This window comes from Salvelinus alpinus, chromosome 5 (genome assembly GCF_045679555.1).
Source record: "Salvelinus alpinus chromosome 5, SLU_Salpinus.1, whole genome shotgun sequence".
NCBI lineage: Eukaryota > Metazoa > Chordata > Actinopteri > Salmoniformes > Salmonidae > Salvelinus > Salvelinus alpinus.
In genome coordinates this window covers 84,599,168-84,612,561 of record NC_092090.1, presented here as the reverse complement: position 1 = coordinate 84,612,561, position 13,394 = coordinate 84,599,168, and the positions used below count along the sequence as shown (strand labels likewise).

The window sequence follows — 13,394 nt, the reverse complement described above, 5'->3', positions numbered from 1 at the left end:
ACAGCTATGTCTTACTATACTTGAGGACTTTTTGGGGACCAACAAGTGATTCCCATTCAAGTCTATTTTCCCTAACCCTAATTCTAAGCCTAACCCTAATTCTAAGCCTAACCCTAATTCTAAGTCTAAAATAGCCTTTTCACAAGTGAGGACTGGCAAAAATGTCCTTACTTCTCTGAATTTTATTTGGCTTACTATTCTTGTGAGGACTTCTGGTACTCACAAGTATAGGAAAATATGTCCACACACACTTCATAATAGCCCAATAGACCTCTGCAGCTTCGATGCCAAACAGAGATGTACGTAACCCACCACCAAACTCTAACCATTGTTTTACTTTCTCCGCAATCAAAATGTCAGCAGCATTTCTGACTCAGCAAGGAGAGAGGGTGCTCTGACATCACCGCAAGTGGACTTTGTGAATGCCACTCCCCTCCACTTAACCCTAGGCTAAGCTCCTTCTTTGAGCCATCTCCACAACATACTTATGAATATGGATACCATGCATGAATATGCTAATCAGACGCAGCTCTTTAATCCAAATGTCTTGAAGGAAGCATTGATAACACTGGCCGCTGGTGTGAGTGTGTGTGTACACAACGTACAGTGTGTGCGCGCGAGACGCACCATGCGGATGCCGTTCTCGAAGGCTTGCCTGGCCAGAGAGGCGGGGCCGTCCACCGTCTTCCCGTCATCGTCCGGACCCCAGCTGGCACTGTAGATGTCAATATGCTGCGGCTGCAGACTCAGAGACTTGGCCTCCACCATGTCCGTCACGTCGCCGTCCAGCATCCGCACCCCTGAGACACACACACACACACACACACACACACACACACACACACACACACACACACACACACACACACACACACACAGAGTGAACACACACCCAAGCCCTCACATACTCACCACCGTTGAATGAGATTTAAAATAACCTTGAAACGTGAAACACACATACTCACCCCCTATCCGTGCGTTGTAGGCGATTCCCACAGTGCAATGGGAGTTGTTAGCAGATGCAGCTACTTCCCCAGCACAGCGAGTTCCATGCCTAAAGAGGGAGGGACACACAGACACACATTTAAAAATCACACACGCACATTAACAAACTCACAAATATGTAAACAGATATACTGGGACCTCTCAAGTGGCGCAGTGGTCAAAGGCACATTGTGTGTGCGCATGCATTGCAGTACAAGCTGTGCCACTAGAGATCCTGGTTAGAGTCCAGGCTGTGTTGCAGCCGGCCGTGACCAAGAAACCCATGGGGCGGCGCACAATTGGCCCAGCATCGTCCGGGTTAGGAGAGGGTTTGGCCAGCAGGAATGTCCTTTGTCCCATCGCGCTCTAAAGACTCCTGTTGCAGACCGGGAACAGTGCACGCTGACACGGTCGCCAGGTGCACGGTGTTTCCTCCAACACATTGATGCGGCTGGCTTCCGGGTTAAGCGGGAATTGTGTCAGGAAGCAGTGCGGCTTGGTTGGGTTGTGTTTGAGGATGCACGGCTCTCGACCTTCGCCTCTCCCGAGTCCGTACGGGAGTTGCAGCGATGAGACAAGGCTGTAACTACCAATTGGATACCACGAAATTGGGGAGAAAAAGGGGTAACAAAAAAATCATATAAAAACAAATAATAAAAACTGAAGAATGCACAAACAATCAGTATACTATCTGACAACAAGCATATTTGAGACGTATGGAGAAAAAGAAGTGGGGAGAAGCGAGTGTAGTTAGACTTAGTTCAAGCTATAGGCTGAAGGACCAGGTCGCCACATGGCCAGTAGCAGGGGCTGGGTCTTGTTCATAAGGCCACGCAATTTAAAACGTCTTCTTCCCTTTGGTGCCCAATGACGTGACCCTGGATTCAGAGGCAGCAGCAGCTGCACTGGGATACATACAGCCCTCAAATATTTTCACAATGTGAAAGAGACAATGATTTGTATGTTCCCGAGCACTCAACAAGCAAGGGTAACATTCTGCCAGACTGTAGCCGCGTCAACAAGCGGACAGGTTCAGTGACGAGCGCAAACAAACAAGAGTGGGTTTTAGGAGAGAAGGAAGAGGCAAAGACACTCTCTCGCTCGGCACGACCAGCCCTCCTGCCGAGAACATCTGGAACAAGTGGCCAAGAGTCACCACTGGCCGCTGTCATGGCAACCCAGCATCTACCCATTGGCAGGCAGGGTGCGCACACACAATCCCATGCTCAAACACACACACGCCCTCGCTAGCCTAAAGGTTCTACTGTAGTGTATTCCATCACCTGGCTGGAACCTCTACACTTATGGCAGCCGTATGGACAGTTTGTTGAGCCAACATTAAAATCCTTCAGTCCTGTTTGGCTTCACACAGCGCCATAGTCTTCCTGAGTCTCCTCTACATATGTGTGTGTTGTTTGTGTCGTCTGCTCTCAGCCCATCTCCATGCCATGCCTGCTCCAAGTCAGTCTGAACCAGACCATCTGTGCGATGAATAAAGGGCGATGTGAATAACACACTGTCTGGATCAATCCTGGAGGTCAATCCTTTGTTTAGCTCACGGAAGTGGAGTTTTACATTATAGCAGAGATTCTACCACATGGAAATGGCCAAATTCACCAGCAGATGTGTTCCTCATAAGCAGAAAGAACAGCTTGTTCTCCTCTAGAAACACACGCACTCAGAATAGGTAACAAAAACACAGTGGATGCAAGGTTATTGTCTGTTTACTTTGAACATCTGAGAAACTGCTGGTTATAGAAAGGGACTGAGTCGGTAGAGGGGAGTGTAACCAAACCATTCTGGTGTCTTTGTTTGGTCTGGATCAGAAGTGGCAAGTCCTCCCGCTTAAAGTCAGTACCATGTCATAAAGCTAGAGCAGAGAAATTGGATCACCTACCACCACCACACTCGTGTCTCTAACCAAACGTATTGAATAGGGACATAGCAAGTGTATGAACAGTGTGGGGCAGCTTTCATAGAACCGCTCATAAATGGTGTTCCCTCAATGTTTATATGATCACTTAGAATACGTCCTCCAAGACAAGTTGGGACGATGGAAAGATACAAGTCTGTCTGAAAATGCGTGTAGTGTGTAAGCTTTAGGTAGCTAGCAAAAACACACTAATGGCTATGTTCCAATAGCCTCGCTAGCAGCATACTACCTACAATAAAGTAATGAGTTGGGCCATGCATTCTAAGCAGTATGCTAGTATGGACATTGGAACGTACCCATTATTGTGACAGACTTGTCAACGAGCCCCACTCAGAGGGAGAGGTGGAAAGAGAGAGAGAGAGAAAGAGAGAGGGAAGGGCAAAGTGAGCGAGCGAGGGAAAGAGCAGACCATGATCCATCTAAAGCAGTGGGCTAGTTAACCTCCTGTCTCTTTAAGAAAACAAACTACCACAGAGTGCTGAACATTTGCCAAGGCATTTGGGCTAGAGCGTCCAAAACCACTGACAGCCAAACTGGCACAGGACACAGGGCTCCCAGGCAGAGAAGAGCCACACACACACACACACACACACACACACACACACACGAGTGATGCTGTGACCTGGTATCTTACTTATTCTCGTTGCTGGCATCATAACGGGGCATGGGGTCCATGTCGTTCCCGTTGACATCATAACTGGCCTGGTTGTCCTGGAAACAGAGGGAAAAGCCTTCACCATCATGGTCTTCTTATGGCCGAGCAGCATAAATCCTCCAATGGCTGAACACACCACACACACTCCTACTACAACACACATACCCCATTCCAAAACGCACCCACACTCACGTAGTTCTGAATGAGGTCGGGGTGGTTCCTCTCGATGCCGTCGTCTAGGATGGTGATCACCACGTCCTTCCCTGTGTAGCCCCTCTTCCAAGCCCCCACTATGTTCATGTCCGACTGGCAGTTATGGATGTCATCGTTACAGTGCTGGCACACACACACATACACAGGAATAGTGCTGAAATAAAACTAGCAACCCACTTAAGTGGTCATTACAGTTCTGGAACAGTGAGACATCTGTGTGGTGGCAAAAGTGTGAACGCATAGATATAGGCCCTGCTTGAATACTTTTGAAATGCAGATTTCCACCCTCCGTTCCTTGAATTAATCACTGATCTGACATGTCTGGGTTGGTGAAAGATATGAAGTGGGGTTCTTGCTTTAACCTATCAAATCATTCTAGATCATCAGTGAATAGTCCAATGAGAAAAGAAACAAAGCATTTGAACAGCTGTCAAGCAGGTCCAGAGATGGCAGGAGAAAGTCAGTTGTAGGCTAATGCCCAGGTTAAATGCCAATGGACATGAACATGGACAAAGAGTACTAAACAAGTACTGCCTAAAATCAAACAGTAAACACTCATGATTGATTATTTATGACAAAGTCCAAGCTCTAGCCTCTGTCCAAAAACACTGGACTGATAAGAACTAAGGTCAAAGTATTGGTGTTATCTTTGCCAAGTTAACCATTGACAGAACCCAGAAGAAGAGCAAAAGACCAGAGAGCTTACAAATAGCGCACTCACACACAAAATGGAAGGGAAGTAATGATTGTACGTGGATGTGACTAGCGGCCACAAGCGAGTGAAGTATTCTTTCTGTGTAGAGCTACATATCTTGTGCAGTCTGAACGGAGTCATTTGACACTGCTGTGGGCATTTAAAATCCTCTCAATGTCAGATCAGCTTTAATATTGCAGATACTTTTTTTTTTGCATATATACACTACAGTTCAAAAGTTTGGGGTCACTTAAAAAAAAAAAAAGAAGAAAAAAAAGAATTTCTAACCCCCTTTTCTCCCCAATTTTCGTGGTATCCAATCGCTAGTAATTACTATCTTGTCTCATCGCTACAACTCCCGTACGGGCTCGGGAGAGACGAAGGTTGAAAGCCATGTGTCCTCCAAAGCACAACCCAACCAAGCCGCACTGCTTCTTAACACAGCGCACCTCCAACCCGGAAGCCAGCCGCACCAATGTGTCGGAGGAAACACCGCGCACCTGGCCCCCTTGGTTAGCGCGCACTGCGCCCGGCCCGCCACAGGAGTCGCTGGAGCGCGATGAGACAAGGATATCCCTACCGGCCAAACCCTCCCTAACCCGGACGACGCTAGGCCAATTGTGCGTCGCCCCACGGACCTCCCGGTCGCGGCCGGCTGCGACAGAGCCTGGGCGCGAACCCAGAGACTCTGGTGGCACAGCTAGCGCTGTGATGCAGTGCCCTAGACCACTGCGCCACCCGGGAGGCCAGAAATTCTTGTTTTTGAAATAAAAGCACATTTCTGTCCAGTAAAACTGAAGATCTCATACAACACTGTGTACCACTCCCTTTGCAGAACTGTGCAAACTAACCAGAATAGAAAGAGGAGTGGGAGGCCCCGGTGCACAACTGAGCAAGAGGACAAGTAAATTAGAGTGTCTAGTTTGAGAAACAGACACCTCACAAGTACTCAACTGGCAGCTTCATTAAATAGTCTCTGCAAAATTCCAGTCTCAACGTCATCAGTGAAGAGGCGACTCCTGGATGCTGGCCTTCTAGGCAGAGTTCCTCTGTCCAGTGTCTGTATTCTTTTGCCCATCTTAATATTTTATTGGCTAGTCTGAGATATGGCTTTTTCTTTGCAACTCTGCCTCTGACCGCCTCCTAAAGTTGATTCAGCTGCGGGATCGGGGCACCACCAGTACAGAGCTTGCTCAGGAATGGCAGCAGGCAGGTGTGAGTGCATCTGCACGCACAGTGAGGCGAAGACTTTTGGAGGATGGCCTGGTGTCAAGAAGGGCAGCAAAGAAGCTACTTCTCTCCAGGAAAAACATCAGGGACAGACTGATATTCTGTAAAAGGTACAGGGATTGGACTGTTGAGGACTGGGGTAAATTAATTTTCTCTGATGAATCCCCTTTCCGATTATTTGGGGCATCCGGAAAAAATCTTGTCCGGAGAAGACAAGGTGAGTGCTACCATCGGTCCTGTGTCATGCCAACAGTAAAGCATCCTGAGACCATTCATGTGGTGGGGTTGCTTCTCAGCCAAGGGAGTGGGCTCACTCACAATTTTGCCTAAGAACACAGCCATGAATAAAGAATGGCACCAACACGTTCTCCGAGAGCAACTGCTCCCAACCATCCAGGAACAGTTTGGTGACGAACAATGCCTTTTCCAGCATGATGGAGCACCTTGCCATAAGACAAAAGTGATAACTACGTGGCTCGGGGAACAAAACATTGATATTTTGGGTCCATGGCCAGGAAACTCCCCAGACTTTAATCCCATTGGGAACTTGTGGTCAATCCTCAAGAGGTGGGTAGACAAACAAAAACTCAAACTCCAAGCATTGATTATGCAAGAATGGGCTGCCATCAGTCAGGATGTGGCCCAGAAGTTAATTGACAGCATGCCAGGGCGGATTGCAGAGATCTTGAAAAAGAAGGATCAACACTGCAAATATTGACTCTTTGCATCCACTTCATGTAATTGTCAATAAAAGCCTTTGACACTTATGAAATGCTTGAAATTATACTTCAGTATTCCATAGTAACATCTGACAAAAATATCTAAAGACACTGAAGCAGCAAACTTTGTGGAAATTAATATTTGTGTCATTCTCAAAACTTTTTTCCACAAATAGACAGGTATTATCCTTTCCATGGTAACACAATCTTGTCCATTTTTGGTAATTTTATTAACATTATTGGAGAGCATTTATTTATTTCTGGATATGTATACCGAGTATATCCACATCACACCATTTTATTGGTAAACTACATGGTAATGTAAAAGTTTTATTTTTTAGTGATCCAATATTATACACTTATCATAATTTGGTTGTAATCCAGAGAGGTTAGTAAAAGTATCTAGATCCTCTGAGGCTGTGGAGGGATCCAAATTGTGGATTTAAAAAGAAAACAGTAATCATCAGCGTACAATACCTTTGTTTTTAAGCCCTGGATTTCTAACCCGTTGATATTATTGTTGGATCTGATTTGAATAGCTAACATTTCGATGGCCATAATAAATAGATATGCCATTAGTGGACAACCTTGTTTTACTCCTCTTGACAGTTTAATACTTTGAGAAGTAGCCATTATATACTATTTTACACTTAGGGTTACTATACACAACTTTAACCCGTTTTATAAGATATTCTCCAAAATTGAAATGTTCCAGGCATTTATATATAAAAACTTCAGTCGTACTTTATCAAAAGCCCATTGAAAGCCAACAATGAATAGCAGGCCTGGTTTCCCAGATTTTTCATAGTGTTCTATTGTTTCCAGTACTTGTCTTATATTATCGCCAATGTATCGTCCATGTAAAAAAGCTTTCTGATTAGAATGAATAATATCCGGCAATATCTTTTTAAATTCTATGCGCTATAAATTTTGCGATATACATTCCTATGAATGTCATTTGAAATCTCAGGGAAATGTTTGAAAAGTCATCTAGACATTTGCCTTTGAGGCACGACACTCTTAGGCACACTACAACCAAGGCGCATGCACACACTCCTCCCCCCCCTTATGGAGACCTCCATTAAGTAGGTCTGGTGACCCTTGACCCTGAGAGCTAGGGTGTGGTCCGCATACTCACTATGTACCACATACTGCTCCACTTGGCGTCATTGAAGAATATGGACTGGGCGGAGCTGGTCTGGGCGGGGCTGGTGAGGGGGGGAGGGGCCGCCTTGTAATCCCTCTTGATCCGCCTCTTTACCACCTGCTGCTGAATCCACTCCACCTATAGCAGAGGCCACACCATTGCACAGTGAAGAAGAAAAAAAAGCATCAAAACATATCCAATGGTTGAACATGAATACGCATGGTTGTTGGGCAAGCATGTTCAGAGTGGACAATGGGCGAGTTAGTTTTAAATAGTGGTGGAATCTCCACCCACCCGGGGCACCAGGTCATGCAAAACTAACTTGACAATGGAAGATGGAGGGATGTTTGTGGATAAGTACACAAAATAAAACACTGGCTGACAAAAAAATGTGAACACGCATACAAATTTCTCAGGTCACAATCAAGCTCTCAAACCTAATGGGTTCGTTTCAAGGAATTCCTTGGCAAGCTCATCTCAGACATTTGGAAGCGTTGGGTAGGATTATTTTTATAACGACTGCTGCCTTTCACTTTTACCCTAGGTAGCCTAATCGTTCAGGTAAAACAATAACAAACCAGAGACGGAGGTGATCGACTTTAACATTCATACAAAGCTAAAAAGAAAGTGGGAGTGGAAGAAAGAATCCTATCGGAGTGAAGTATGACCTACTAAAACAATCTGTCAGTTTCTCCAGAGAGCAGAGGAGGGAAAAGAGGGATGGACACAGAAAAACACTGGCAGAAAGAGAGAGTGAGTGTGATTGAGAGATAGAGGAGAGGAAAGGGTGTTAGAAAAGGGGGGATAGAATGAGAAAAACACAGGCAGAAAGGGGGGGGAACTGAGGGAGAAAATTACATTCTGGATTATGAAATCTAAGTCAAAAAATAAAAAACATTTGTAACAGTGATGGATGGCGATGATCATGTGAAGACAGAGCAGGCACAAGTCTCTGCTCATTTCAACAATTCTGTCATCAGTTTCAAAGCAACCATTTACACACCTCATTAAGCTCAGAACAGCAGAGCCATCATTATATGTGTGTGTGTGTGTCTGTCTAGAGCTCCCTGTCTGTCTGCCCACCCAATGTCCATGTGTGTTTGTGTAACGGATGATAAGCGGTAAGCCTAATGCGGCGGTCCTCAGACCGTCAACCAGACAGGAAGTCCGACAGCCGGCAGCCAGTCCTCCATTAGTTCCACCACTGACCTGAGAGTCCACTGAGACGGATCCTCCCTCTCCAGATGGTGAATTGGACTCCTGAAATACAACTGCTTCTGCATTCCCCCTTCTTAAGGATTTGGAGGTGGCTCTCTCTTGCAGTATCTCCCGCTGACTTGGTCTGTAACCAAGGGCAACCAGGATCCCAAAAAAATCCATCTATACTGTAGAAGCGTCGGCTGAAATGGCACTTTAGAAATGCTTCCTTCCTTGGTGGGATCACTGATCTGACATGAAAGTATAGATAGAAGCAAAGTGATGGGGGTCCTTGCCTATACCTATCCAAATCTGTTATAATCAGTGATTACACTGAACAAAAATAGACGCAACAATTTCAAAGATTTTACTAAGTTAATTCATATAAGGAAATTAGTCAATTGAAATAAACTAATTAGGCCCTAATCTATGGATTTCACATGACTGGAAATACAGACATGCATCTGTTGGTCACAGATACCTTTAAAAACAAACAAAAAGGTAGGGGTGTGGTTCATCAAACCAGTCAGTATCTGGTGTGACCACCATTTGCCTCATGCAGCACAATACATCTACTTCACATAGAGTTGATCAGGCTGTTGATTGTGGCCTGTGGAATGCTGTCCCACTCCTCTTCAATGACTGTGCGAAGTTGCTGGATATTGGCGGGAACTGGAACGCGTTGTCATACACGTTGATCCATAGCATCCCGAACATGTTCAATGGGTGACATGTCTGGCGAGTATGCAGGCCATGGTAGAACTGGAACATTATCAGCTTGAAGGAATTGAGTACAGATCTTTGCAACATGGGGCCGTGCATTATCATGCTGAAACATGCTGGCGACGGTTGAATGGCACGACAATGGATCGTCACGGTATCTCTGTGCATTCAAATTTCAATCGATAAAACGCAATTGTGTGCATTGTCTGTAGTTTATGCCTGCCCATACCATAACCCCACCATGGGGCACTCTGTTCACAACGTTGACATCACTCTGCCATCTGCCCGATACAGTTGAAACTAGAGGTCGACCGATTATGATTTTTTTCAACGCCGATATACCGATTATTGGATGACCAAAAAAAGCCGATACCAATTTCTTAAAATTTTTAAATCAGCCGATTTTTAAATATATTTGTAATATTGACAATTACAACAATACTGAATGACCCCTTTAATTTTAACTTAATATAATACATAAATAAAATCTATTTAGTCTCAAGTAAATAATGAAACGTGTTCAATTTGGTTTAAATAATGCAAAAACAGTGTTGGAGAAGAAAGTACAAGTGCAATATGTGCCACGTAAAAAGCTAACGTTTAAGTTCCTTGCTCAGAACATATGAAAGCTGGTGGTTCATATTCTCAGTTAAGAAGTTTAGGTTGTAGTTATTATAGGAATTATGACATTTACACCTGGATCTTGCAGCTAACTAGCTGCTATCCGAGTGACTATAGGCTAACGTCAATTCCGGAGCAAACACCAATTATCCCGGAGCTAGCCAGCTGAAGAGTTCCATCAGCCACTCCTGGCCTACAATCACCTATCCGGACCCGTTTAACTGCCGATGCGGAGCCCCACCGGGCCTTCACGACTGGAATACCGACGTTATCTGCCCGAGGGAGTTATTCAACTGGCCCCTCCATCGCGACGTAACCTGAACGCCCATCTGCTAACTGCGGCCCGCTAATCGTTAGCCGTCTTGAGCATATCAGCTGCTATCTGAACAGGTCTATCGAACAATCTTCTTGGGACACTATAACTATTTTGACAATTGGATTGGTCCCCTCTACCACACGGAACCCCACTAATCTACCGACGGAAACGCACAGGGTGGGTTCTCCATCCCTAACTACAATATTTTCAGACAAGATAGACATGCCAAAGGGGGCGGTGTTGCAATCTACTGCAGAGATAGCCTGCAGAGTTCTGTCCTACTATCCAGGTCTGTACCCAAACAATTTGAACTTCTACTTTTAAAAATCCACCTCTCTAAAAACAAGTCTCTCACTGTTGCCGCCTGCTATAGACCACCCTCTGCCCCCAGCTGTGCTCTGGATACCATATGTGAACTGATTGCCCCCCCCCCCATCTATCTTCAGAGCTCGTGCTGCTAGGTGACCTAAACTGTGACATGCTTAACACCCCGACCATCCTACAATCTAAGCTTGATGCCCTCAATCTCACACAAATTATCAATGAATCTACCAGGTACAAACCCAAAGCCATAAACACGGGCACCCTCATAGATATCATCCTAACCAACTTGCCCTCCAAATACACCTCTGCTGTTTTCAACCAAGATCTCAGCAATCACTGCCTCATTGCCTGCATCCGTAATGGGTCAGCGGTCAAACGACCTCCACTAATCACTATCAAACGCCCCCTGAACCACTTCAGCGAGCAGGCCTTCCTAATCAACCTGGCCCGGGTATCCTGGAAGGATACTGACCTCATCCTGTCAGTAGAGTATGCCTGGTTATTCTTTAAAAATGCCTTCCTCACCATCTTAAATAAGCATGCACCATTCAAGAAATGTAGAACCAGGAACAGATACAGCCCTTGGTTCTCTCCAGACCTGACTGCCCTTAACCAACACAAAAACATCCTGTGGCGTTCTGCAGTAGCATCGAACAACCCCCGTGAAATGCAACTTTTCAGGGAAGTTAGAAACCAATATACACAGGCAGTTAGAAAAGCCAAAGCTAGCTTTTTCAAGCAGAAATTTGCTTCCTGCAACAAACTCAAAAAAGTTCTGGGACATTGTAAAGTCCATGGAGAATAAGAGCACCTCCTCCCAGCTGCCCAATGCACTGAGGATAGGAAACACTGTCACCACCGATAAATCCACTATAGTTGAGAATTTCAATACACATTTTTCTACGGCTGGTCATGCTTTGCACCTGGCTACCCCTACCCCGGTCAACAGCACTGCACCCCCCACAGCAACTCGCCCAAACCTTCCCCATTTCTCCTTCTCCCAAATCCAGTCAGGTGATGTTCTGAAAAAGCTGCAAAATCTGGACCCCCACAAATCAGCCGGGCTAGACAATCTGGCCCTCTCTTTCTAAAATGATCTGCCGAAATTGTTGCAACCCCTATTACTAGCCTTTTCAACCTCTTTTTCGTGTCGTCTGAGATTCCCAAAGATTGGAAAGCAGCTGCGGTCATCCCCCTCTTCAAAAGAGGGGGGGGACACTCTTGACCCAAACTGCTACAGACCTATATCTATCCTACCCTGCCTTTCTAAGGTCTTCGAAAGCAAAGTTAACAAACAGATCACCGACCATTTCGAATCCCACCGTACCTTCTCCGCTATGCAATCTGGTTTCAGAGCTGGTCATGGGTGCACCTCAGCCACGCTCAAGGTCCTAAACGATATCTTAGAGGTTGACCGATTATGATTTTCCAACGCCGATACCGATTATTGGAGGACCAAAAAAAGCCGATACCGATTAATCTGACGTTTAAAAAAAAATGTATTTGTAATAATGACAATTACAACAATACTGAACGAACACTTATTTTAAGTTAATATAATACATCAATAAAATCAATTTAGCCTCAAATAAATAATGAAACATGTTCAATTTGGTTTAAATAATGCAAAAACAAAGTGTTGGAGAAGAAAGTAAAAGTGCAATATGTGCCATGTAAGAAAGCTAACGTTTAAGTTCCTTGCTCAGAACATATGAAAGCTGGTGGTTCCTTTTAACACGAGTCTTCAATATTCCCAGGTAAGAAGTTTTAGGTTGTAGTTATTATAGGAATTACAGGACTATTTCTCTCTATACCATTTGTATTTCATATACCTTTGACTATTGGATGTTCTTATAGGCACTTTAGTATTGCCAGTGTAACAGTATAGCATCTTTCCCTCTCCTCGCCCCTACCTGGGCTCGAACCAGGAACACATCGACAACAGCCACCCTCGAAGCAGCGTTACCCATGCAGAGCAAGGGGAATAACTACTCCAAGTCTCAGAGCGAGTGACGTTTGAAACGCTATTAGCGCGCACCCCGCTAACTAGCTAGCCATTTCACATCGGTTACACCAGCCTAATCTCGGGAGTTGATGGGCTTGAAGTCATAAACAGCGCAATGCTTGAAGCACAGCAAAGAGCTGCTGGCAAAACGCACGAAAGTGCTGTTTGAATGAATGCTTACGAGCATGCTGGTGCCTACCATCGCTCAGTCAGACTGCTCTATCAAATCATAGACTTAATAACACACAGAAATACGAGCCTTAGGTCATTAATATGGTCGAATCCGGAAACTATCATCTCAAAAACAAAACGCTTATTCTTTCAGTGAAATACGGAACCGTTCCGTATTTTATCTAACGGGTGGCATCCATAAGTCTACATATTCCTGTTACATTGCACAACCTTCAATGTTATGTCATAATTACGTAAGATTCTGGCAAATTAGGCAGCCCAAACTGTTGCATATACCCTGACTCTGCGTGCAATGAATGCAAGAGAACTGACACAATTTAACCTGGTTAATATTACTTAAAAATATATACTTCTGTGTATTGATTTTAAGAAAGGCATTGATGTTTATGGTTAGGTACACATTGGAGCAAGTACAGTCCTTTTTCGCGAATACGCACCGCA

At 44.9% G+C, this 13,394-nt stretch overlaps 1 protein-coding gene across 4 annotated transcripts in view; it reads right to left on the bottom strand.

The window, feature by feature from the left end:
- Window positions 1-13,394, bottom strand: part of pcsk5b (proprotein convertase subtilisin/kexin type 5b) — a 65,885-nt gene that overhangs the window by 39,477 nt on the left and 13,014 nt on the right. For all 4 annotated transcript variants that reach the window (XM_071403881.1, XM_071403880.1, XM_071403883.1 and 1 more), the window contains 5 exons: window positions 7,567-7,713; window positions 3,765-3,908; window positions 3,552-3,628; window positions 966-1,054; window positions 628-800 (listed from right to left, as the gene is read on the bottom strand). In XM_071403881.1, coding sequence (XP_071259982.1) covers window positions 628-800; window positions 966-1,054; window positions 3,552-3,628; window positions 3,765-3,908; window positions 7,567-7,713 — 630 coding nt within the window. The remainder of the gene's footprint in view (window positions 1-627; window positions 801-965; window positions 1,055-3,551; window positions 3,629-3,764; window positions 3,909-7,566; window positions 7,714-13,394) is intronic.